Source organism: Ostrea edulis, chromosome 7, assembly GCF_947568905.1.
Source record: "Ostrea edulis chromosome 7, xbOstEdul1.1, whole genome shotgun sequence".
NCBI lineage: Eukaryota > Metazoa > Mollusca > Bivalvia > Ostreida > Ostreidae > Ostrea > Ostrea edulis.
The window spans coordinates 65,048,901-65,076,449 of NC_079170.1; the positions used below are offsets into that span (position 1 = coordinate 65,048,901).

Consider the following 27,549-nt stretch of genomic DNA (forward strand, 5'->3'; position numbering starts at 1 on the left):
TTCTTTTCAATTTGTCCTATTACCTGACACTCAGCAAAGTTGTTTACAAATCTCGGGATATCTCTCTATCTCTTCCGTTTCGTATTTTTAAAAATAAAAACAAACAACGGAGTCAACACTGTAATTTTGCAAAATAATTACAGCAAATCACAATATATGTACAAACTGTTTATGTGGATAAGTAACCTTGCCTACATACATGTACATGTATTTTAGACATACATTTAGTGAAGGGGCTAAATTTGTTGTCTGAAAGTGTCACAACTACCAAAATGTAAAAAGTTTTTTCTGTTTTTCAACAACAGAAAAATGATTATAATACCTATTCAATATTCATAATTTCCCTATACTTTTTTTTTTTTTTTTTTTACGATAAATAATATGTTGTAAAGTCTTGCAATAACAATCAAACAACAAACAATTCATTATTTATTATGACTTATGTACATTTATATAACAAAATAAATATCGCGGTGAAATGTGATAAAATAAACTAATGTCATGAACACGTCTGCAGTCCTTTCTGTAATAAGTCTAACATGATTGGGTAGATCTTGGCAAACTCTTTTGCCTGCCTGGATTTCATTTGATTCACGTATCCTTCCAAAGCACCCCTACAAATAAAAATGAAACCATTTTCCTCAAACCAAATTTATATAATCTCTCTCATGTAATCACATTGGAAACAAGTATAGAAATAATATTGATGCACGTCTTTTTAATTGATCTTATCTTTATCGTGATGTTTGTCATTAATATAATTTTAAAAGTTTCCAAGAATAAATTGACGTTATATCACAAATTACACTCTCCAAATACAAGTATGAAATAGGTTGGTTTTTTTTTTCCCGTTTAAGGTAGTACTCTACATCGTCATAATGGCTGACTTCCTTTAAAAACATGGATGAAAAAATCGATATCAGCAATATTTGTCTTTTCCTTTTCCATTAAAATACCTAGCCGAGTAGCTCAGTAGGTTTGAATACCGACTGCTGAACTGTAGGTCGCAGGTTCGAGTGCAGCAGGGGTTTTAAATTTTTTTCAGATTACCTTCTACTAAAACTGTATTTTTTGACAAAATAAAGTAAATTTGAAAATTTTCAACTTCAAAATATTGTTGTACATATCCTCCACTTTTCATCTACATCAAATTTCTCTGGTGTAGCATACCTCCTTAAAGGCACGCAATAGAGTGTAATAATAATCCAAAAGACTTTTAAAAGATATACACGTAACTAAAGAACTTTCGGGGGGGGGGGGGAGGGGGGGGTAAGGCGGTGAACCCATCCGTGACTATTGGTGAAACTCAACTGACCATGTTGAATCCCATGAGATTGGTACTTTCCTTCCTAACGATCACACAAATCAAAACAAGCCAAGGCAATTCCAGGAGCTTTTTATTTATTTCTTATAGAAGATGATGTTGTAATTGTTGACAGAGGATTTAGAGACTTGCTGGACTTTCTCCACTAATGTGGATTGAGAAAAGAAATACCAGACGGAACATTTCTGTTTAGAAACACAAAACAACATTTTAAAAAACCCACATCAGTAATGGAAGTGAAAACATGAATGACTGAGGTAGCAAATGACCAGAATAAGTATATAATGATACTTTAAAAATTCCACACAAGGCGATTTCTTCAAATCAAACAGACTGTCTGTCAAATCTAATAACATCAATGATATGAGTGAGGGTTTCCTAATGCTGAAGACAGCCAAAGAAAACGCCACTGTACCACCATGCCTATGAGTAGACATTGGGGCACACGCCAATGATGCTGTTCAAGAGTTTCCTTTCCTCTGTGAGGATGATGTTGGACAGTTCGGCATTTACCAAATCTAACAGGAAAATTTCTGCAGCCACACTGACAATGGTCACTAATCAATTGATGTTTCTTAAATGGAGCCCCCTGGCACTATGGATGACTTCCATGCAAGAAGTCAGTTTAAGGAGGAATACTACACCATTAAAATGGCTGACTTCCTTTTTGAAACATGAATGAAAATATAAATATCAGCAATACTTGCATATTCCTTTTAAATCCAATCGCCTAGCAGGGTAGCTGATCTCAGACTGTAGATTGTGGGTTCGAGTCTAGCATGAGGGGTTTTAATTTTTTTCCATATTACTTTCTACTAAAACTGCATTTTTTAAAACTAAATAAAGGTAAATTTCAAACTTTTCGATTTCACAATAATTTTGTACATATTCTTCACTTCCCATCCATGTGTTATTCCTCCTTGAAAAGGCAAGCAAACGTCCAGTTTGTGGATTAAATTTAGTGGCCTGTCCCTTTATGTTCTTCGCATGAACAGTCTTTACAAAATCTGATTGTTCACTTCCTAAAGGAAAACTTACTTGATAAGAGTGAGTCTGTCTTTCTCGGACGGATGGTCTTCTAACCACTGTGAGTACCTGCTGATTGACCAATCAGCCGACTGAAAATGTCACAAAATATCAATTCTGAATAAGGTATCTCAAACCACTTGCTTATTAAAAGACAATAGCGTTCCTGTGCTTTAACCCTCAGACAGTGTATAGCACAAATAAATTGTTATTATAAAAGTGAAATAGATCTTGTGTAGTTTTTCCTGATCAACTTTGTATATGCACAGAAGAATTGCAAATTGCTTGAAATATAACATTAATATGAATCTGCTTCATTTTTTTCCCTCAGTAACCTCTCATGCAAAACATTGGATACTTTATCTACTCCTACAAGTAGGAGCCTCGGTTAACATCCCAATCTCCTTATACAACACAAAATTTCACTATTTGAAATCTAATGATGGCCCGCATGTACTTTAAACACACCTGATGTGGAGATTTCATATCCAGCGGAGCCCGGCCGAACAAGAAATGGAGAATGGTACTGTACGGAATGATGTCACCAATGGCTTGACTCTTGCTGATGTGTTCAGCCTGCTGGAACAACATAGGTCTGAAAACAAACGGGAGGAGACAGGGATTAAAACGGGAGGAGATGGGTATTAAAATGGTCTACAGTCGATACCATAAATGTGGGAATTTCGACATAGACTTATTTTTATGAAATTGATTCAAAATGCTGTAAATTTATTTTTGTGTTGATTCATTGACTTAGTGCAGTCAGACATGATCAAATGCAACAAAATTTCTTTTACAAAAAATGATTTTTGCAATCCAATATACCTACAAAACTGCTTAAAATTCACAATAAGTTTCCAAAGGCCAGAATAATTGTCATAGCTAATTTTTAAAGGCCAGGTTTAAACATATGTACATGGTTCTCTTCATTATGCAAGTAATAATTAAACCATTATATAACAAACCCAATACGTGTGTACATGTATACCAAGGATATTAATTATCTAATATATAGTATTAACTATAAGTATGTTGTGTTTGCAGCATTGATACATCAAACATTCACAATGAACTTACCTATGATATATATTTACAATGAACTTACCTATGATATATATTTACAATGAACTTACCAATGATAAACATTTACAATAACATTTACAATGAACCTAGCTATGATATATATTCACAATGAACTTACCTATGATAAACATTTACAATAACATTTACAATGAACCTAACTATGATATATATTTACTATGAACTTACCTATGATAAACATTTACGATGAACTTACCAATGAAATACATTTACAATGAACTTACTTAAATGCCCTGAGAAGTTTGTAGTGATTTCCAAGATCAGACACTTTCCTACAGAAAGGAGAAATGGCTAACTCCATCTGGGCAAAGTCTGCTGCCAGCCTCATCTTTCCGCCCTCCCCGAGGGGCCGTATCAGACTGGCATGTCTGACAAACAGTGCAATACATCGACAAGCGATCGGATTTATGCTGTTTAAATAATTAACAAATTAAATCAGATTTATTCTTTACCCTAAGTAGTAATAAATGTAAATGGTTTGATAAGATGGGATAGAATCTTAGTCTAGTACATCTTGTGAAATTAACATAAAGCATAAATTTAACAGTACAGTAAAACTGTTTATATGGAACATGTTTATAATGAATGCATGCTTACAAACATTGTGAAGTGATATTTTATTTTTTCCACTATGAGAGGAGAATGATACAAATTTTATTGGATATAATGAAGTTTGGTCATAACAAACTGTTTTTCACTGGCCCTAGAGATTCACTATAACCATGTTTTACTGTATAATAAAGTTTGGTTGTAACAAACTGTTTTTCACTGGCCCTAGAGATTCATTGTAATGTATTAATGTATGATGAAGTATGGTTGTAACAAACTGTTTTTCACTGGCCCTGGATATTCACTATAACTGTATTTTACTGTATAATAAAGTTTGGTTGTAACAAACTGTTTTTCACTGGCCCTAGAGATTCACTATAACCGTATTTTACTGTATAATAAAGTTTGGTCATAACAAACTGTTTTTCACTGGCCCTAGAGATTCACTATAACCATGTTTTACTGTATGATGAAGTATGGTTATAACAAACTGCTTTTCACTAAACATTCCCTATAACCTTATTTTAATGTAAACTGTTTAACTGGTCCTGGAGATTCACTATAACCGTGTTTTACTGTAAACTGTTTCACTGGTCCTGGAGATTCACTATAACCGTGTTTTACTGTAAACTGTTTAACTGGTCCTGGAGATTCACTATAACCGTGTTCTACTGTAAACTGTTTCACTGGTCCTGGAGATTCACTATAACCTTGTTCTACTGTAAACTGTTTAACTGGTCCTGGAGATTCACTATAACCGTGTTTTACTGTATGATGAAGTATGGTTATAACAAACTGCTTTTCACTAAACATTCCCTATAACCTTATTTTAATGTAAACTGTTTAACTGGTCCTGGAGATTGACTATAACCGTGTTCTACTGTAAACTGTTTAACTGGTCCTGGAGATTCACTATAACCGTGTTCTACTGTAAACTGTTTCACTGGTCCTGGAGATTCACTATAACCTTGTTCTACTGTAAACTGTTTCACTGGTCCTGGAGATTCACTATAACCGTGTTTTACTGTAACCTGTTTCACTGGTCCTGGAGATTCACTATAACCGTGTTCTACTGTAAACCGTTTCACTGGTCCTGGAGATTCACTATAACCGTGTTTTACTGTATACAGCTATTGATTACATCCCACAAAACACACACTGACAACTGATATTTGTAAACGAACGATCACAATCTCTAATGAAGGGAGAAACGTAACAATTACCTGTCGTATATAAAGTCCTGACAATCGTATCTAGACAGGTAGTCACTCTGGCACCTGGACACGAATTCCTGTAGCTCCCTCATGTACAGTGAGCACTGGGACTCCTTGTTGGGGTCTGGTACAGACGAGCTGTAAATAAAAAGGGCATTTGTTTTGTCTGAAAAAAAACCAACTTTTTTTCCAACATGAAAGATTTGTGGTCCGGGGAAATCTTTGGACAGTGAACATGTATTGCAATATCCCTGGTCTTTTTTCAAAAATGAAATTGATTACATGAAAACATTTCCCTGCAAGCTGTAAAATCTTCCAGTTTCTGCAATCAATTTTAGATATCTTAAAACTCAACTTTAAAAGAGTAATAGAACATAGGAAACAACAGATCTTGTGTCTACTGATTAAAATTTCACCTTGAGAAATCTTCTTGGTGCATGGTCAGAATGATGGCCTCTACTGCATCAAGGACTGAGGACATCAGAGGAGAAATAGCACTGCTCATCAAGATGACCACCCCCTACACAAGGAAAGCAATGATTATAAATACTGCAAGCCATAAACACAAGTAAAATGTCTACACAAACAAGAAAAATGTTTATTACAGATTTTTATTACATGCTCAATAGTTTTGTAAACCTTTAACTGTTTTTGTTTGCCATCTGCAAACTTGTCAAACTTTTGCTATTACATGTAGTCATATGGCACCATTTCTTTTTTAATTGCATTTAATGTGATTTTTTTTTTTTTGCATGTACATGTAGCTAGTACATCATTTCATCAGCTGTATGATGGTGCTTTAACAAGTTTATAGACAATCAATCTTTGACATTGGGTTCAGAACTTAAAGCTGGGAAAGCGATGTTTTGTGTTCGCTGATTTTGGAAATCTGAATTGTTGAAGTCCTAATGGTCATGTCAAGATTCAGTGAAGTGTACAGGATTGATGAAAAAAAATGAAAGTTTACCTTGAAACCCATGAATTTTTCATGTAATGTATATAAAGAACTGCGATCACCACATACCTTCTGGTCAATTTTTAAACATTATCATTTTTAAATGAGTTTTTATGCCAATATGGATATTTATATGAATTTTCGTAAAAGTTGTGTTATTTGACAAAACAAAGAGAGATAACTCTATAATTTTGGTTAAAATCACATAAATCAATGGAAAACGGAAAATATTTTTTAGAACATCTCCCCCCCCCCCCCCAAAAAATTTCTACAGGTATTATAAATTGTCATTCAGCAAATTTATACCAAAATTCTCATTGTTTCACCAGGGGAAAGGGGGAACATATGTTTGCAGACCAATACACAGCAAAAATGTTCACTCTTTGATCAATTGTGAATGAGGTTAAAGTAAGAAAAATGAAGATTAATCATTTAATTACTCAATAATATAAAGTAATTTGACAAATTAAACGGTTATTAATTTATATCAATACGCATTTTAGAGTATATGATGTTTTAAAGCCTGGTTTCATGGAACAGATTAACACTGGTACTAAAGTTAATGAATTCTATTTTGCATTTTAAAAAATCTCATTAGCAAAATTGAAAATCTTTTTAAAATACATGAGTTAAAAATGTAGGCAGGAATCCAGAGTTAATGTGCGTAGTTCTTTTATGGAACACAGCCACAAACTTCAATGATAAATCATATATTGGAAATACAATGAGCGAACATTTTCAACATCAATTTAACCTGCTGAGTTTAAAATGTGTTAGAATAGCTTTTTAAATGCATAATTTACTATCAAAGCATCAAATCAAGAAAGTTCTTTTATTTTTGCTTGCTAAAACGTCGGAAATGCAAAATGATTTTAATAGTCTACAAATATGTGCGAGATGAGAGTTTAGAGTGGTGGGTTGGTACGGAAGCGATATTTATGCATTGACAAAATGGTAAATATTTGTATAAATGATTTCTTAAAAGATGTTATAGTTTTTTCACTATATCTTCTTGTTCATTTTAAAACAGAAAGTACCAGTACAAAATTGTCTTCTGCTTTTTTGAAGAAAAAAAAGATATGATGCTCAGGCAAATATATGAAGCTTACCGGAGGAGGTTTACCCTAATAAAGAACGTGCATGGTATTTATCATATATCTGTTTATATCTATTACATTTAGACTCTAAATGTGGAAAGTTAAACTATTAAAGGAAACATTATACATACATGTATTAAATGTATCTTTCCAGATATAAATTAAAACGTAAAACTTGAAAAATATTAAATATACGGTATCAGCTAATAACAGACAAAACCCTATATAAGGATTATACTAATATACAACATGAAATAAACAATATCTAATATGAACCTCACACATGTACATATGAATATGTTATCTACACAATGTATATATATTGTCCACTTATTCACTAAAAAAAGCAAGATTACGTCAGAACTAAAAGGAACTCTCATTTCAAGCTGACAAGCAGGCAAACAACAAAAACAGAAAACTGTAAGTAAACTACCTCCAGGGATTTCTGAATGCATTCTATTGCATCTGGGGGGAAATTCTGCAATCCTTCCACTAACTGAAAAAACAACAGAATCCATGGATGATTTTAAGCTGTACATGTGTTTGTATTTTTAATCATTTCTTGTTTAGGATCAATAGGTGTCATAAGGCTACAGGTCTTGTTGGGTTGTTAACATTTGTGATGAGTAGTGGTGCATGCATCAGAGTACAGTGAGGATCAGTCCGGAAGGAATTGTGTCAATGAGGATTGTGTAAAAGGAAATGAAATCACACATTTCAATTCAAAAACCTAAAGGATCAAGGACTTCCTTTAACAAGGCAAGGTCACTGAAATAAAGTATCACGAAAGAAAAGTCATTTACAGTCATCAAATCACAGTCATTTACAGTCACAAAATCAAAGTCATATACAGTCACGAAATCAAAGTCATTTACAGTCAAGAAATATAATTCATTTACAGTCAAGAAATCTAAGTCAATTACAGTCAAGAAATCTAAGTCATTTTCAGTCAAGAAATCAAAGTCATTTTCAGTCACAAAATCAAAGTGATGAACAGCATATTTTGAGATATTATTGTTTTCAGTTTTGAACTAAATCACAATGTTAAGCTTTGCAGTACATTGATATAAGCACGTTAGAGGACTGAGTAAATGTTCCAAAGGGATGTGCTGACAATCAAAGGGACACAGGTTCAAACGCTGCTGTAACTTGCCACCTGATTTTATGGGATGTATTTCTAAGACATTTTACATCAGACCATTCAGCTGTATAAGGGTACAAGATGTAGATATTGTGGGTACCAGCTGTAAAAAGAGTACCAGCTTTGGCTAGGGGTTAACCTGCCATGGACTGATGTTCCATTCTCAGACACTGAGTATGGACCAGTAAACTGTAGATTACTTTTATTCTGTGAGACTCATCAATGATGTATTTATTCACGAGACATAACTTTTGCAAATCATTATTTCTCAGGTCTTCTATGTGCAAGAATTTACTTGAGAGAAGACATATTTTTGCGAATGGATATTCTCTTTAAATTACACGTAAATAATGATATCATGAACAAAATGTGAATAACAGGATGTGGAAGTTCCTGGTGATACATGTACAATGGATGTTTCAGGTAATCATATATATTTCTACATTGTATAGATAGGATGCCAATCATAGTTGTATTAAAGAATGGATATTTGCCAGTGCTTTTTTTCAGGTTCAGAATTTTGTCGTACTTAGATTGGCGTAAGTTTGAAATTAAATAAGGAGCTAATTTTTTCACTTCCTCTTAAATAGAAACTAGAGGTAAAAAAATAAACGTTTGTTTGTAAAATTGTAAACAACGAATACTTGTTTATTTTTTAAAGTATAATTTCTTCAGTGATTAACTTAAAAAAACAAATGACATTTGTTGACATGGAAGAAAATTCACAATTTGTTTTATTTTGACGCTATTTTTCCCAACTGAATGGGTATTGGGACCGTTCCCATACAGCAGGGGGGGGGGGAATGCTGTGATGTAACAGTACTATAGTTACCTTGGTGATGGACTGATGAAGTAGATACAGTATATTGACCATGGTCACATTTCTCAGCTGTCCCTGAGTGGACGGGCCAATGACCTGGCTGGCCTCTCCGTCTGTTATCAGCTGTGTACAACCAAACAATCAAAGTACTGAAAGAGCTGTCACTCAGATAATCATAAATAACAAATTATCAACTGTGTACAACCCAATAAAAGAGCTGTCACTCAGATAATCATAAATAACAAACTATCAACTGTGTACAACCCAATAAAAGAGCTGTCACTCAGATAATCATAAATAACAAACTATCAACTGTGTACAACCCAATAAAAGAGCTGTCACTCAGATAATCATAAATGTTAACATTATTTTAGAATAATATGCTGAAGCATGGCATCATTAAGGAGGAAAGAGCTTTGTTAGGTAAGATTTATTCAAACATTTAGTTATAGATGGAAAATTAAGATTTATTTAAACAACTAATTATGGATGGAAAATTAAGATTATTGAAACATTTAAATATGGATGGAAAATTAAGATTTGTTTAAACATTTAGTTATGGATGAAAAATTAAGATTTATTTAAACATATAATAATGAATGGAAAATTAAGATTACTAAACATTCAAATATGGATGGAAAATTAAGATTTTTTTAAACATTTAGTTATGGATGGAAAATTAAGATTATTTAAACTTTTAATTATGGATGGAAAATTAAGATCATTTAAACATTTAAATATGATGGAAAATTGTTTAAACATTTAGATATGGATAGAAAATTAAGATCATTTAAACATTAAAATATGATGGAAAATTAGGATTTGTTTAAACATTTAGTTATAGATGGAAAATTAAGATTATTTAAAAATCTAAATATGAATGGAAAATTAACATTTATTCAAACATTTAATTGTTGATTTATTTAAAACCTACTGTATGTGTACTTTGCCCTGTAAACTATTGAGTAAACTTTTTAAAACTTTCATGCAAAGTTAAAATTTCTGTGGAATGAGGAAAATTAGCAGTTCTTCAGGTCTCAAATCAGCATCGAAACCTTAGTTTTCAGAAAGAATAGCATACCAGAAAACACCGTTTTAGATGAAATGTACAATTATAATATTTTGAATTTAAAAAGTTAAAAGTTGTCTTAATTAGTTAAAAAAGCAGTTGCAGATGAAAGTAACCTGGAGAAAAATTGACCCCCTGATAGACCAAACACACGATCTACAGATCAGCTGCCTCACGTGATGACCCAATGAGCTAACAGCCGATAAGATTTTAAAGTATAAGGAATAATTCTGATATTTATTTTTGCCACTTATATTACCTACTATTATGATGTGTTATTCCTCTTTTATGGAGAATCCATATAAAATTACAAGTAGTTACATTTTAGTATTTCTACAAACCAGCTGTTCGCTTTTCACTGCAAACAGTTGAATCGTCTTGGCGACATTTTTAGCCACAGTAATACAGAGCTTGGCATCAACACTGGCTACGTTCAGTTCACTGAAAATCAAAAACAAACATTTCAGATTAGACAGGTTTCACTGTAGCAGTCTATGACAATAAGCAAAAACTTTTCCTACCCCTATCAGTGCAAAGTCCTAGAGTTAGAGATCATTGTTAAAAGGAAGAAACAAAACTTTGACAACTCCAAGACCTACATCCCTTAAGACATCTTTTTATTCACCTTTAATTCATTAATCTATGGTAGTAACCAAATTTTGAATGACACAATATCTCCGATTTTACAGCATTTGTTCACGAATTTTTTCACTTAGACAAGGTATAAAGTTATCATTATTACCTGGATATAGTTTTAACGATGGTTTCCACTTCCTGTGTAGTCGGCGGATTCACCGTGCTGAAGGCCAGGTTAATGGGGTCAAACAGCCGTGACAGAGACTTAGACAGATAGGCGTTCTCAAACTTTGTAAGTGTGTTCCTCAGCGCTTTCTCTGAGCTGAAAAATTAAGTTAAACATTGAATAAAATTACTGTTGCATATTAAACCATATCTTTGCATTCGCAAGCCAAGTCTCAGACCTCTTTACTTTAATAAGTGAAGATGAAAGTATATTTAAGTAAACGTGCATCTTGAGGGTTACATATTCCCAACCCATGAACATTGTTGCAACTTCCAGTAAACCTGATGCATCAAAGGAACAAAAGAATGAAATAAAAATATGATTTTTGAATCCAAATGTTGCTGAAAGTTAGCAAGCAAAGTATGAAAAAAATGTGTATTCTATATTGCCATCAGTGACCAATATCTACTCCACAAATAACATCTGCAGTTTTGTTACATATACTTCCCTGTGCTCATTTGTTAGCACAGCTATTTAGCAAATTACATATTCATTGAGAAAATCAACAAAATTTCCCTCTATAAATAAATTCTATCCACTTACTCGTACTGACTCTGTTTACTTCCTGGAATGAAAATGTCATCTTCCATATTCGTTTCTTCCTCACCCGAGGGCTCCGATTGTGACACTGACGTTGCCGTGGTGATACTGAACTGCTGTAGTCGCTTCCAGAGATCGTTATACAGGCGTAACAACTTTGGATATTCTCCCTCAAAGGCCTGCTTCAGATGGGTAGAGGCTGTTTGTAAAACATTAACCAGGTTTTCATATGGTCATTTGTGTCAAATCAAAATGATACCAATTTAAACTTTCAGTATTTCTTACAAATAAACTTCTTCTATTGAGAATGTAAATGAATTTTCTACCTTCATTTTGATATGATGGGGTATATGAATATAAAAATAGAAATCTTAAATTCAGAAAAATGAAAATAAAATGAACAATTTTGATCAAATATTTTAATTTTAATTCCAGTTGGAAATTTTCATCAATCCCTAAAATTCAGTAGAAAAAGTGTTATTGGCTTAAATTTGGATGTACAATATATCTAGTTGGATTTTAGTGAGAATATTGAACTGTTTTTAAGTTTCATTCTTTCTTTCTGTCTTTTTTTTTTTTTGGCACTTCTAGTTTGTTAACACGAGAAGACGATCTGTGAGTTCCTCTGGTTAGCTTCTGACTCAGTCATCAAATAAAGATAATTAAGAACATATAAATGAAGAGGATTTTAAAAAACATTTCCAAGACCTGGAGATTAGTGTTACTTGTTCTACATGTAAATTGGAATATAAAAAGAGGTACTGGTATATACATGTATATTGTACATATAGTAGCCTTTCGATACATACAAAAACCAGAATGTACACTGATTGTGTATTGGCAAGAGAACTTCCTCTGTGTAGATGGGTTAACATGATAGTATATTCATTAGATATTATAATATACATTTATTGTTTAAAAGAAGAAAGACGAATGAAAAGAGTGTGCAAGCATGGTGAAATAGAACTGGGGTGGATCACACACTTTGTATTTACAGTGCTATATTAGAACTGAGGTGGATCACAATTTTTTCATTACAGTGCTCTATGTTACAGATTAATATGCCATAATACTTACCTTTACTTCCTAATGTGAGCAGATTCCAACAGGATTAAACAGATAAAATTAAATGTCATGCAAACTTGTCAATTTTCCAAAATAATTTTGTGATAACAGTGCTCCAAGTAGCGAGTAAAACGGTCGCATTTGCGACCAGAAAATCCATTTTGCGACTAGAGATTATAATTAAGTCGCATTTTTGCAAGTGGAAAAAAATTGGGCATCCAGTAAAATTTTGTAATCGAGATTGGAAGTCTGAATAAATATGTTTCAGTCTCGGTCAAAACAGCGTTTAAAAGCAATCAAGATGGCGGTAAAACGAGGGTTAAAGCACTTTGGACTTAGTAAAAAGTAGAAGCCTCGGCCTTGTACATGTAACAAAGAAATTAAAAAATCACACGGAGAAAGTTTTCCATTTAAAGATGACGTAGCTGCATGTGTCTAAAGAAAAATGCAAAAGTAAAGGAAGAACCCCAGTCCTAATGGCTGAAGGAATTTTCGTGGTTGATATACAGAGATTGCAAAATGTTTTGCAAATTTTGTGAGGCCCATCCAGCAACGTCCACCATTTCTGGACACCCATTGTCCGATTTCACCACGACCTGGTGTATATCTTTCAAATGTGGAAGTGTGACTATTCACGGTAACAGTAAGAGACACGCCTTGTACGTGACTGCATTATTAGCAGTAAGTCGAGCGGGGCAACTGTTGCTGCTAATTTTCAGACATTTACAAACTCGGGATGTAGTGTTCTTATTGATACTGGTACTGATTGTTCAGCAAAATATCCAACAAAAGTAGAAGATCTTATTCACATAAGCAGTGAAGGCCCACTTATTGAGGACTTTAAAGCAAATCCTTGTTTGGAACGCTGGGTTTTCCTCCCCAAAAGCGTACTATAAAATATACAAGATGACCCAATGCAATACAACTTTTGCCAGAGTAAATACTTGACTTGTTAGCATCCAGCATGTTTCACAGTACATTTCTATTCAGTTTAAAAATAAGACCTACAAGGTTTTTTTTTTGATTTGAATATCTTTCAAGAAAAAAATATACACCCATGTATGCGTTTTGTTTGATTTACAAAATCTTTTACCACAGCGAGTAGAAATTTTGAACATGGCGACTAGAAATTTGAAAATGGCGACCAGAAATATTTCTAGGTCGCCATTTTGCGACCTGATAGCAGATGTGACTTGGAGCACTGGATAAAAGAAAAGGTGCCATGTCATTGATTTTAAAGCAGAAATGAGATTTGTTACCTTCTGATGCATTGTTGAATTCGTCCGTCAGCATGTGAGTGATGCTTTCCCAGAAATCTTGCATAATATTCACACGGCCCTCCCTGTGCTGCAGATAAAAATCAAGAGTGGTTGAACATCCAGTTCATCTTAAGCAGTACATGTACATTTGTTCTGGTTGAACCTTCAGTAACTTTTACTCCGACAGTACATTTGTTCCTGATTTCAAAAGAAATACAGAATAACATGAAGAACTGTGGATAGACTAAACATTCATTTTCACAAACCTTTGCCAATTCTTCAATAAAACAGACATGTGTTACTGGGTCCCTTTTCTTCACTAAAACTTTCTGTAAATGCTGAACCTATAGACATGAAATAGTAATAGAATTAGATACCATTGTGATGTCATACTGCAGGGATTGTCAAAACGAGGTCCGGAAAACTGTCAAATCTCTGAAATTTGTTTATTTAAAAGTCTAATTCTTTCAAAAATATTTGATATAATTTCATGCATAAATCTTCAATTCAATAGCTGCATGGATATACATGTACATATATCACACAAAAGAACTCCAGAAAACTGTTTGCTTGGATGGATAGACATGTGAATGTATGCACACACAGGCTCATCACTATAGGGCACCTGCCTATATGTGGCTATACATGTATATGCAGGGTTTGACATTTACTTTTTGAGAACTAGACCAGTCGGGCTACTTCAAATGATTTTTACTAGACCTGACCTTACATCCACTAGCCCTGACCAACTTTCCAGAAAGAAAAACCTTGATGGTTTCTCCATATTTAAATACTTAATTCATATGACAAACGTTAAGTTTGAAATAAAAAGTATTTAATCGTCTCAAAAAAAAATCTTTAAATCTCGTCATTCAAGTTGATGCTTTTATTTTCAAACGCATTTTCTGTTTCTTTAAATTCTACCCGGCACAGAAATTCTTTTGTCCATTTGTTAAAATAAAATGACCTCAACTGTTTTATTTTTGAATTTCTATTTCACAAGCCCTGCTTTGTTCCTTCCCAACCTTTTCCTTTCTTTTTCTCTTGGCACATCTTTCCTTGAGGACGAGACGTCGTATTTAGATATAGAGACATTACCGCACCGAAAAATGGCTGTTTACGACGTAATTTATATTTATTTGATAGACACTTAGTCTTTCTTATATTTAATTCAAATAAACTGTTTTTTCAAATGAAAATAAATACAATTTATATCTGTTTATCCGAAACATAACTTTACACACATTAACATCGAATAAATGTCGTAAAACATCACTTCCGACAGCGACTAATATATTAGAACTAAAAATAGAGATTATGTCATCACGCGGTTCAAAATTGCTCGCAAACTCTAAGTAAAGTTTCTTGTTTATTTTTTCAACACGACTAGTCGGACTAGTCAACTGACATTTTACCCGACCAGACCTATCATTTAGTAGACTCGGTCGGTCGGACGTGCCTTAGTGTCAAACCCTGATATGCGATATAAAATCTCAAATATTTTACCTACAATTCCACAATACAATGTACTTAAGCCACCAGTCCCTCTTTTAACTAGCACTTAACAGACTATTCTTATAAACATATTTGTGATCTTTACTGACCTGAGCACAGGAAGCATAAATATTGTCCATTAGTTTTTCCATGTTTGTCCAGAGTGAGGCTCGAAAGGCTGCAGTGTTTCCTGTTACAGGCATGGCCGCTCGACCTGGTCCCCCTGCAAAGTTAATTACAGACACTGATTTAGACGTGGAAACCAAATTCTAATTATCTGCCTACAAACATTTTGAACTTCTGACATAACAAGACATTTATTTTCAAAAATTATAGTCCTTTAAACTACTTAAAGGGACTGGTTCACGTTTTTCGAAAGAAATATTTTTCATTTGTGATGTTAAAAATTAAAAATATAGCTCATTTAATGTTGACAACCAAAATTTGGACCGTCTGAATGTAAGGATAAGAGCAATATTTCAGCTTTGATTCTGTGTTATGTAAACAAAGACTCGAGTCTTTTTATGTAAACAAACAAACCAGTGAAACATTAATTTTGTAATTCAAAGGATCTTCATTTTGCACAATTACAAATTTTAACTTTTAAATGACACATTTTACCTAAAGCATACTTGAGATGTGATATATATAATAAACTTGGATCAGTATCCATTTATTTTGAAAACTCGTAAACAATAACACACCTCAATCTTTGTTTTCAAAACAAATAATAAACTCTCTATAATGAGCTTCCGTCATAAATAACCTTAATTTTTTGTGAAACCTTCTAAAACATATTAGACTATAGATTTTGATTACTTAAAGTGAAATACAAAATTTGGAGGAAAATCGTGAATCAGTCCCTTTAAGTCACGAACATGTATGAAAGGTGAAGATAACGAACAGTGATCAATCTCATAGCACCTGTAATGAATACAAAATACAGAATTGGACAAACACGGACCCCTGAACACACCAGAGGTGGGATCAGGTGCCTACGAGGAGTAAGCATCCCCTGTGTATATCAAGAGATGTTATTGTGTGTTTGCTGTCTGGTGCCATACAGAAACTTGGAAGTAAAGTTTGGAATGAAATAAAAAAGAATCAACAGAATTCTCTAATCAATAGTTTTATAATTATTTATCTACTTCAGAATTGAGCGACAATAATGACACACACTGAGTGACATTAAACTTTCTGGTCACTGAGTGACATTAAACTCTCTGGTAACTGAGGGACATTAAATTCTCTGGTCACTGAGGGACATTAAATTCTCTGATCACTGAGGGACATTAAACTCTCTGGTCAATGAATGACATTAAACTTTCTGGTCACTGAGTGACATTACACTCTCCAATCACTCTATTTGACTCCGGTAAGTGCAGACCGCTGAGGAACAAAACATACTTAATATAATCGTTCCCCACTTTGTCTTACCTCTGCCGCGCGGCACATGCTGTTGTGCCAAACTCTGGGTGTCTAGACAGTTCCGCATATTCTTGTTGAGATTCCCCTTACACTCCTGTATGACGCGCTCCACAATGTGGTGTAAACTGCCCAGGTTGTGAAAGACTTGAAGTGAGGTGGCTACTTGTGTGGGGTTCTAGATTTCAAAGAGATGGAAACCAGTTCAGATCCTGGTCATTCAAATGTTCTAAATTTCATATAGATGGGAACCAGTTCAAATCCTGGTCATTCAAATGTTCTAGATTTCAAATAGATGGGAACCAGTTCAGATACTGGTCATTCAAATGTTCTAGATTTCAAATAGATGGGAACCAGTTCAGATCCTGGTCATTCAAATATCTACTGTATACAGGAAAATTTTCACCTTATGCTATTTCAGCAATGATATATCAAAAAATAATTTTGTCTTCTTTTAAATTCACCAAAAATTGTGATTTTTTCAACTTTAAAGCATTGAATGAATTCTAATTTGCCCATGATATAAAGGGCAGATGAGGAAAAAATGGGGGTGAATATTTTCTAGTAAAAAGTGTTCCAATAATAAATGCTATTATATCTGAACTTCTGAAACTAATGCATTGTATGTTCAACAGCTGGCCTTATTACATGGCATGTTATCACGCGTTCATTACTTATACTCTTTGTTAGTTATAATGTCTTTACATTTGTCCAACAATATCAAGAACATTAGTATAACACTATCAATTTTCCTCAAGACAACTGATCTGTGCCTCCATTCCCTGTACGGACATTCTGTGACAACTGATCTGTGCCTCCATTCCCTGTACCAACATTCTGTGTCTTGACTACTGACCAGGGGCCCAGAGTATATACATATAATGATACATTTGTGAGTCCAGGGTGAGAACATCTGATGCAGCCAGAATACTGACCTGTGAGTCATGAGTGAAGAGTGAGAACTTCTGATGTGGCCGGAATACTGACCTGTGTTTCCATTCCTTGCTCCAACATCTTGTGTGCTTGTGACTCCACATCTTTCCTGGCCTGTTTGATAAAGCGTCGATCTTGTTCTATAATCTCTATACCACTTAGGTCCACACCCTCACAAATATAGTCTAAAAGAAAGCATGCATTTATAAATAGATCAGTTTGATGAATCATATTATTTTTTGAAATTATTTTAGTTTGATTATTAAGATATTTCAATTAGATAGTGGGCCTATGCAATATACTGAACCAGTCCAGTGCTCTATAGAACAAGTTAACTTGCGAGATCTGGTACGAATGACATGTATCTGATAATGATTTAATTTCTTCTGTAACATGCAATTTGATTGGCTGAGCAACATACTTTGTTTTTCAATAGCATAACTTCTTACATAAAGCATTATGACATCATTAATGCTGGAAAGGTCTGTATAAAATTCATCCTATAAGCATTATCAAAATTTTAGTTATCGAGTGATAAATCAAATTACAGGGATTAATTTAAAATCCAAGTATTCTAATGGGTTATAACATACATCTAACTTGGTGCAGACTGTACATTTCATAAACTGTTTTGCTATTGATATACTTTGCTATCAAAGCCATTCCTTAACTAACACAGAAATGAACACTGTATACAGCTCTATCACAACATTTGACCTGCAGTTATAATTCCATGGATTTATCCCTCCACAAAAATAAAACTGCAGAAAAATGAACTTTTTATATACATTATATCTGGACAGATACCAGCCTTTGAATCGTGACATTGACTTTTTATATACATAATATATGTACAGATGCCAGCCTGTGGACCGTGACATTGACTTTTTATATACATTATATCTGGACAGATACCAGCCTTTGGACCGTGACATTGACTTTTTATATACATTATATCTGGACAGATGCCAGCCTGTGGAACGTGACATTGACTTTTTATACACATTATATCTGTACAGATACCAGCCTTTGGACCGTGACATTGACTTTTTAAATACATTATATCTGGACAGATACCAGCCTTTGGACCGTGACATTGACTTTTTATATACATTATATCTGGACAGATACCAGCCTTTGGACCGTGACATTGACTTTTTATATACATTATATCTGGACAGATACCAGCCTTTGGACCGTGACATTGACTTTTTATATACATTATATCTGTACAGATGCCAGCCTTTAACTTTTTATATACATTATATCTGGACAGATACCAGCCTTTGGACCGTGACATTGACTTTTTATATACATTATATCTGGACAGATACCAGCCTTTGGACCGTGACATTGACTTTTTATATACATTATATCTGTACAGATACCAGCCTGTGGACCGTGACATTAACTTTTTATATACATTATATCTGGACAGATACCAGCCTTTGGACCGTGACATTAACTTTTTATATACATTATATCTGGACAGATACCAGCCTGTGGACCGTGACATTGACTTTTTATACACATTATATCTGGACAGATACCAGCCTTTGGACTGTGACATTGACTTTTTATATACATTATATCTGGACAGATGCCAGCCTTTGGACTGTGACATTGACTTTTTATATACATTATATCTGTACAGATGCCAGCCTGTGGACCATGACATTGGCTTTTTATATACATTATATCTGGACAGATGCCAGCCTGTGGACCGTGACATTGACTTTTTATATACATTATATCTGTACAGATGCCAGCCTTTGGACCGTGACATTGACTTTTTATATATATTATATCTGTACAGATACCAGCCTGTGGACCGTGACATTAACTTTTTATATACATTATATCTGGACAGATACCAGCCTTTGGACCGTGACATTAACTTTTTATATACATTATATCTGGACAGATACCAGCCTGTGGACCGTGACATTGACTTTTTATATACATTATATCTGGACAGATACCAGCCTTTGGACCGTGACATTGACTTTTTATATACATTATATCTGTACAGATGCCAGCCTGTGGACCGTGACATTGACTTTTTATATACATTATATCTATACAGATGCCAGCCTGTGGACCGTGACATTGACTTTTTATATACATTATATCTGGACAGATACCAGCCTGTGGACCGTGACATTAACTTTTTATATACATTATATCTGGACAGATACCAGCCTTTGGACCGTGACATTAACTTTTTATATACATTATATCTGGACAGATACCAGCCTGTGGACCGTGACATTGTGAAACACTGATGCCCTGGACTACAACAAAGTGGAACCAGATCTAAGGTCAATGTTAAGGTCACAAGGTCAAAGATTTTGGTGTCATTGGAAAAGTCTTGCTACAAAAAATACACATACCAAATATTAAAGCTCTACCTCTTATGGAGTAAAAGATATGACCAAGATTAAGGTTTTTGACACAGACAGGCAGATAGGCCAAAACTCATCTTCGCAAGCTAAGTGTCCGATTCACTATGAGAGTAAGCAAAATGGACACTTGGATTGCGAAGATGGCCAAAAACTATTGCTCCCGAATCTTCGATTCAGTGGGAATAAGAAATCCCTAATTTTAAATCTCTTACCCAATTCATTGAGACTTTGAGCAGCTTTGGTTATTTCCCTTGCTCCTCCCTGAAGCTGGCTATTTAATCTCTTACTGAGATACATAATTCTTATGATTCTTCGAAGAAGGTCACAAGTATCCTGAAAAGTGAAAACATCATAGAAGTATTTCACAATTAATACATATATCAATCACTCAGTTCAATAAAAACAAATATCTAACAATTTTACAATGCTTATAAAACATTGCTGCCAACATACTTGCAGGTTTCTTAACTGTGTTGTTCTTGATGAGATCTTATTGAAAGGTTCAGACACTTTAGAGCGGATTCTGAAAAAAAAATGAAAGTTTTCAATTTATTTTTTACACCAGAAAATGTACATGAAATTTTTTTTCTGAAATACCACAAAATTAACCGACATTACTTTTCTACCCTGACCTTGATTTGAGAATTTGAACGGTCTTACCGATCCATTCCTGCTAGAAGTGACTGTATCCTAGATTGCATCATCTGAAGCACTCCTTCCAGCGTCTCCACACCAGTAGCTTGCGATAACAAATCCTCATGATGTGCAACAATCTATCGGACATTTACAAAAAGAAAAGTAAGACTTGTACAACCTAACCAACTTGCCATTCTCACACACTAAATCCTGGGTCTTCACAATATCAGAATCATTTCAGGATCACCATGATCGTTCTGGAGCAGTGACCCACTGGTTCAACAAAGTACACAACACTAGACGACAAAGTACACAACACTAACTAGACGACAAAGTACACAACATTAGACGACAAAGTACACAACACTAGACGACAAAGTACACAATACTAGATGACAAAGTACACAACACTAGACGACAAAGTACACAACACTAGTCAAGTACACAACACTAGACGACACATCTTTAAATGCACTAGTTTGTCATGTGCATCTGTTTTTAAGAAACCTGCATGGTAAAAATTATTTCCTAACAAAATTAAACGACACCAGAGGTGTTCCTGTGTTTGTGATGTGTCATGTCACTGACACTAGAGGTGTTGCTGTGTTTGTCAGTGATGTATCATGTCACTGACACTAGAGGTGTTGCTGTGTTTGTCAGTGATGTATCATGTCACTGACACTAGAGGTGTTGCTGTGTTTGTCAGTGATGTATCATGTCACTGACACTAGAGGTGTTGCTGTGTTTGTCAGTGATGTATCATGTCACTGACACTAGAGGTGTTGCTGTGTTTGTCAGTGGTGTATCATGTCACTGACACTAGAGATGTTGCTGTGTTTGTCAGTGATGTATCATGTCACTGACACTAGAGGTGTTGCTGTGTTTGTCAGTGATGTATCATGTCACTGACACTAGAGGTGTTGCTGTGTTTGTCAGTGATGTATCATGTCACTGACACTAGAGGTGTTGCTGTGTTTGTGTTGTATCATGTCACTGCCACTAGAGGTGTTGCTGTGTTTGTCAGTGATGTATCATGTCACTGACACTAGAGGTGTTGCTGTGTTTGCTAGTGATGTATCATGTCACTGACACTAGAGGTGTTGCTGTGTTTGTCAGTGATGTATCATGTCACTGACACTAGAGGTGTCGCTGTGTTTGTCAGTGATGTATCATGTCACTGACACTAGAGGTGTTGCTGTGTTTGTGATGTATCATGTCACTGCCACTAGAGGTGTCGCTGTGTTTGTCAGTGATGTATCATGTCACTGACACTAGAGGTGTTGCTGTGTTTGTGATGTATCATGTCACTGCCACTAGAGGTGTTGCTGTGTTTGTCAGTGATGTATCATGTCACTGACACTAGAGGTGTTGCTGTGTTTGTCAGTGATGTATCATGTCACTGACACTAGAGGTGTTGCTGTGTTTGTGGTGTATCATGTCACTGACACTAGAGGTGTTGCTGTGTTTGTCAGTGATGTATCATGTCACCAGGGCTCGAAATTAGCGAGAAATACTCGCAAAATGCGAGTACAATTGAAAAATAGCGAGTAAAAATAATGGACACTCAAAAATCTTAGCGAGTGGTGATTTACAAACTATGATCGTATCGTATACGGTGATGCGCTATTCGCTTCTCTCAAACTTGCACTCTGAATCATACAAACGCTTACATGAACGACCGATTTCAATAACCGTTTTTATCCGGATTTTTCTTTTATGATTTTTTAAGAAACTCGGAGTCAAACAAATGCTTTAGAGATCAGACATCGCATATCGACATGTGCCACGAGTCCTGTTCACCTATAGGGGTGATTAAATTGAATAATTCCAAGTATGATGTTTTTGTTATTCATTTATCTACAAAAAATATCGGAATCTATGTTTTACCAAGTCTTCCGGTAGTTATTTTTATCAGAATCATGAGAATGTCATATCTAAATTTATTGTCATATTGAGGTCGGGTTGTAGTGATGTGCATTTCTCACCGCGTCGATGATTATCAAAAAAGTCATAGGACTCATGATCGTGCTGCTTATAAAACCATGAGTCCTGTATTCGCTTTAAAAAATCACTAGTGACAACCCTGATGTGGCATGAAATTGGAAGACTGGATCTAGACATGCGGTAAACAAGTCGTGGATTAGACTGTTAGAGGTGCGATAATCAAGAGACCTAGACATTGCACCATATGACTTACGTAACTTAGTGTCTTGTCCAAACGCTGCCTGTTGACCCACTAGGCTCAGTAATGATGGGGGAAATCATTGATTGAAAAATATATATATATATAAAAAGAGCACTGCTTCATTATTTTCATTTTAGTTTGTAGGTTTTCATTTTAGCCTGTGGATTTTTTACCCACAGGCTAAAATTAGCCTGTGGTAGAAAAAGTTAATTTCGACCCCTGGTCACTGACACTAGAGGTGTCACTGTGTTTGTGGTGTATCATGTCACTGACACTAGAGGTGTTGCTGTGTTTGTCAGTGATGTATCATGTCACTGACACTAGAGGTGTTGCTGTGTTTGTGGTGTATCATGTCACTGACACTAGAGGTGTTGCTGTGTTTGTCAGTGATGTATCATGTCACTGACACTAGAGGTGTTGCTGTGTTTGTCAGTGATGTATCATGTCACTGACACTAGAGGTGTTGCTGTGTTTGTGATGTATCATGTCACTGACACTAGAGGTGTTGCTGTGTTTGTCAGTGATGTATCATGTCACTGACACTAGAGGTGTTGCTGTGTTTGTGATGTATCATGTCACTGACACTAGAGGTGTTGCTGTGTTTGTCAGTGATGTATCATGTCACTGACACTAGAGGTGTTGCTGTGTTTGTTAGTGATGTATCATGTCACTGACACTAGAGGTGTCGCTGTGTTTGTCAGTGATGTATCATGTCACTGACACTAGAGGTGTCACTGTGTTTGTCAGTGATGTATCATGTCACTGACACTAGAGGTGTTGCTGTGTTTGTCGGTGATGTATCATGTCACTGACACTAGAGGTGTTGCTGTGTTTGTCAGTGATGTATCATGTCACTGACACTAGAAGTGTTGCTGTGTTTGTCAGTGATGTATCATGTCACTGACACTAGAGGTGTTGCTGTGTTTGTCAGTGATGTATCATGTCACTGACACTAGAGGTGTTGCTGTGTTTGCCTATGATATACCTAGCAGCCCGTCTCTGAACCATTTCAATTTTGTTTATTTCTTTAGTAAAGTACAGGTCCCACATTGAGCAGGCATATTCTAAGGACAGTCATAATAAGGATTTGTAAGCCCGGGTCCTTACTGAGCACGCAGCTCAGTTAAGGCTATCCGAGAAACATCACTGTGCTGTTATAAATGTACCTCTGTGCACTTCGCACCATATGACGTCACAATGTAAAAGTACGTCACAGCGTACATATTCTGATAGTTGTATTGCAGGGAAAGTGTCATAATATTTTGTCGATATTTACTACTGTTAACAAGTGATAAGCTGTATACATGAAAACATTTCTTGTCAAATGAGTATACATGTATATATTATTCCTTTATGATATCAAATCATTCTCCATTTTTAATATATAGCATGCACGAAGGTGATATTCATATCATATTGTGACCTTGAAATTGCTCCCAATCTGAATGACTAATGCGTTTAAAAATTCCCTCATGTACATAAATAATCTCATACTACAGAAACAGTGGCAAAGTTCAGGTTCATCTGCTATAAAAAACAATATGAATTTTTCTGATATATAATCTAGATATATTTATGCGTTTGAAAAGTGCGGAGAGCAATTTCTGTCTTGTATATTAACGGTATGATATATATAAGAACGTGGACAACCCCAGTAATTCGCTGATGACTGTTGATATGTTGTTAAATTACAGCATGGTTAGTTTGAGTATGCATTTGCTCCCAACACTTTTCATGTTAAGGATTTAAATTTTTTTTCTGAGTATATCAATAAAAATTCAGCTGGTTACCTGCATGAACCTGAACTTTTGCCCACAAATAGGGTCTCTTGCTGATTTCCAAAAATAAAGTGTTACGTGATATTCAATTCACGTCACCCCAAAAATTACCATGAGGGGAATTTACGGTTGCTAAGTCATAGTCAACATATGGGTAGTATCGTTTCGGTGTTTAACCGTAACAAGTGTAATGATACCTGTGAATTTGAGGCGTAATTTCACCCCATGATTATTGTGCATTTTACTATGGAAGCCCTTAACCTAGTTGAGCAGGCATACTCAAAGGACGGCCTTACTAGGGATTTGTAAGCCTGCTCCTTTACTGAGGTGGAGTTGATATATAAGTTTCTTCTACGGAATCCTAATGTATTGAGTGATCAGGTGATCCTGGATTGATTCTATATCAGTCACACCCTGCGGTAGGTTCACATACCTCAAGACTCTAGTGAACGAGAATGCACAACTACAGTAAGTCACATTGTCACAGATTCAGAACCTGGTCTGAGCCTCTAATTCAAGAGCTGATTGTTTGTAATAACTTCAAGCCTAGGGTGGATAAACTATTTATATTTTCATTGCAGTCACAGTCATATTACAATACTTGTTGTGATCTTACTTGAACTGGCATAAACAGGTTGGGAACACTTCCCCTTTAGCGAGATATTCTCGCTAAAATGCGACTATCCCTCTTTAGCGAGAAATAAACATTGCCATAAACAGGTGTTTTGACGTCTTTATTGATTTTTAATAATGGCAAATCCCGTGTGACGCTGAATAAGTGCGACACACATTCAACATGATGCGAATTGATTCTATGAAATTGACAACAGTCAAGAATTTTCATATCAAAGTTGCTGCGTAAGAGGGAAGCAGTCTGAAATCCAATACACATCGTGAGTGTTTTTGTTTTGATTAATATATTTGCAGAAGTATCAGACATTTTAGCACTTTCTCTTCTTTTCACATGAAACACGAAGAGATGTACTCCACGGGTGTTTTTCTCGGTTGTACAGGATATATTTACTCTCGCTAGAGAGGGATAATCGCGTTTTAACGAGAATATCTCGCTATAAGGGAAGTGTTCTCAACCTGATAAATTGTACATACTTGGGAATGAATTTCTTTGTCTAGTAGAGATATGCCCTCTGCTAGCTTTGACAGCTGTTCCGATATTGCTTTCCCTTGAATAGCTTGATTTGCATGAGCTTTGACATCGAAAGATTCGTCTAAAAACTTCCTGAACTCTTCTATAAAAATATAGTGGGTGAAAAATTAACAGAAAATGTTGCTTTAATCACCAAATCAAGGTAAACATGCATGGAAACTTTACTCTCTGAGTACAACTGAGGCAGTCGAATGTGCAAGCACTGCAAGGAAGTTCATTCAGATATAGAATACTGAAAATAACAACATTTACCATCGCTTGCTAGTTGTTCAATGACATGGTCCTCCATGTTGACAAGTTTCACTTCCGGTTTATGAATTTAGTTTCGACAGTTTCGGATGTTTGTTGTAAAAACTAATAAAACGTTCCATTTGTAATTCAAAAGCCATCACATTGAATTCTATATTGCTAAGCTACGCTAGACTGATTTTAATTGTGAAAAATCACCAACGACTACTAGTCTGGTCCTCGCCCCCGCCACTCCTTGATCACTCAAAACGAGTGATCAAGGAGATTTCTGGTCGTTTCGGCCTTTTTTCGAATGTGCTACACGGGCAGATGAAAACAAGCGGTATTCTCGCGAGATTATACTTACTTGGGTGAAACGTCACCAATAGATAATATATTTCCGGAATAATTGTTGGCGTATAATACGCCATATTCAAATTCGAAAAATTAATCTTAATAAAATATTTTCTAATAGATATAAAATATCTTACATATCCAATTACATGACAAATTTGGCTAGGTACATTTGGAATGAAATTACACGGTATTTTTAGTAGGCTTCATATCAGAGACATATATTATTTTAGGGCTAATATTGACTATAAATCAAAATTATTCTTTTTTTCAATACAATATGCAATAAAGTTGCCAGAAATTTTACTGAACTTCCATTTTTGTTGCACATAAGAATCTTAAGAGCATCAGACAGACAGATGGCGTGGGGTTTTTTTTCTGAAGGGGGGGGGGGGTAGCAGAGGATAACTCGCGGTCGTCTAAAATTCTTGACTATCAAACGAAAATAAAAAGGGGTCCAAAAAATCCATAACAGATGTTCTCTATTCCAAACTTCAACACCATACATGTAAAGAAGGGGGCGGATTCATCCTACCATGCAATGTAAGGGGGGGGGGGGGTGTCAGCCAGTATATCATAATTCGCAAGGGATGATAATTTACTATGCTTGTGAATATAATGGAAAATTCAACTTTATCAAAGTTAAAAGTATCCCGTCTCTGATTTAAAGCGCATGAGAGTAAAGGATATCAAATTGGAATGGGACGGTGGTAAAACGGATTTCTTTTAGATCCAGTGGTACGGTATGTATTAATATCTCACCAGAGCTCATAGAATGTAGAACTGACTTCATAATGACTTATGAAGGTGATCGGTGGGGAAATAACATATTCTGGTGATATTACTGGTTCTACAGGTATATATTTTGTAGACAGTGGAGGGGTGGTGGTGTGTACACAACATCTGTACACGTACACTACCCACTTCACGTGTCTGTGCATTATGGAAGCACTAGTGTTTGCAAACCTTTATAAGATACATGAA

General features: G+C 35.1%; 1 protein-coding gene across 2 annotated transcripts; it reads right to left on the reverse strand.

Annotated features, from left to right (window-relative positions):
* Nucleotides 1–416: 416 nt before the first annotated feature.
* LOC125655021 (conserved oligomeric Golgi complex subunit 5-like) lies at nt 417–26,517 on the reverse strand. Of its 2 annotated transcripts, XM_056145087.1 has the most exons (22): nt 26,236–26,517; nt 25,926–26,065; nt 20,880–20,992; nt 20,673–20,742; nt 20,432–20,552; nt 17,869–17,999; nt 16,894–17,059; nt 15,567–15,679; nt 14,229–14,306; nt 13,963–14,050; nt 11,642–11,837; nt 11,039–11,194; nt 10,638–10,737; nt 9,240–9,350; nt 7,700–7,762; nt 7,279–7,293; nt 5,631–5,734; nt 5,224–5,352; nt 3,676–3,861; nt 2,819–2,945; nt 2,363–2,442; nt 417–614 (listed from the first exon to the last, which is right to left on the reverse strand). In XM_056145087.1, the coding sequence occupies exons 1-22, from the start codon at nt 26,270–26,272 to the stop codon at nt 500–502; spliced, it is 2,439 nt and encodes an 812-aa protein (XP_056001062.1). In that variant the 5' UTR covers nt 26,273–26,517; the 3' UTR covers nt 417–499. The 2 variants fall into 2 exon arrangements, with proteins under 2 accessions (XP_056001062.1, XP_048741093.2); XM_048885136.2 differs by lacking the exon at nt 7,279–7,293.
* Between the last annotated feature and the right edge of the window lie 1,032 nt (nt 26,518–27,549).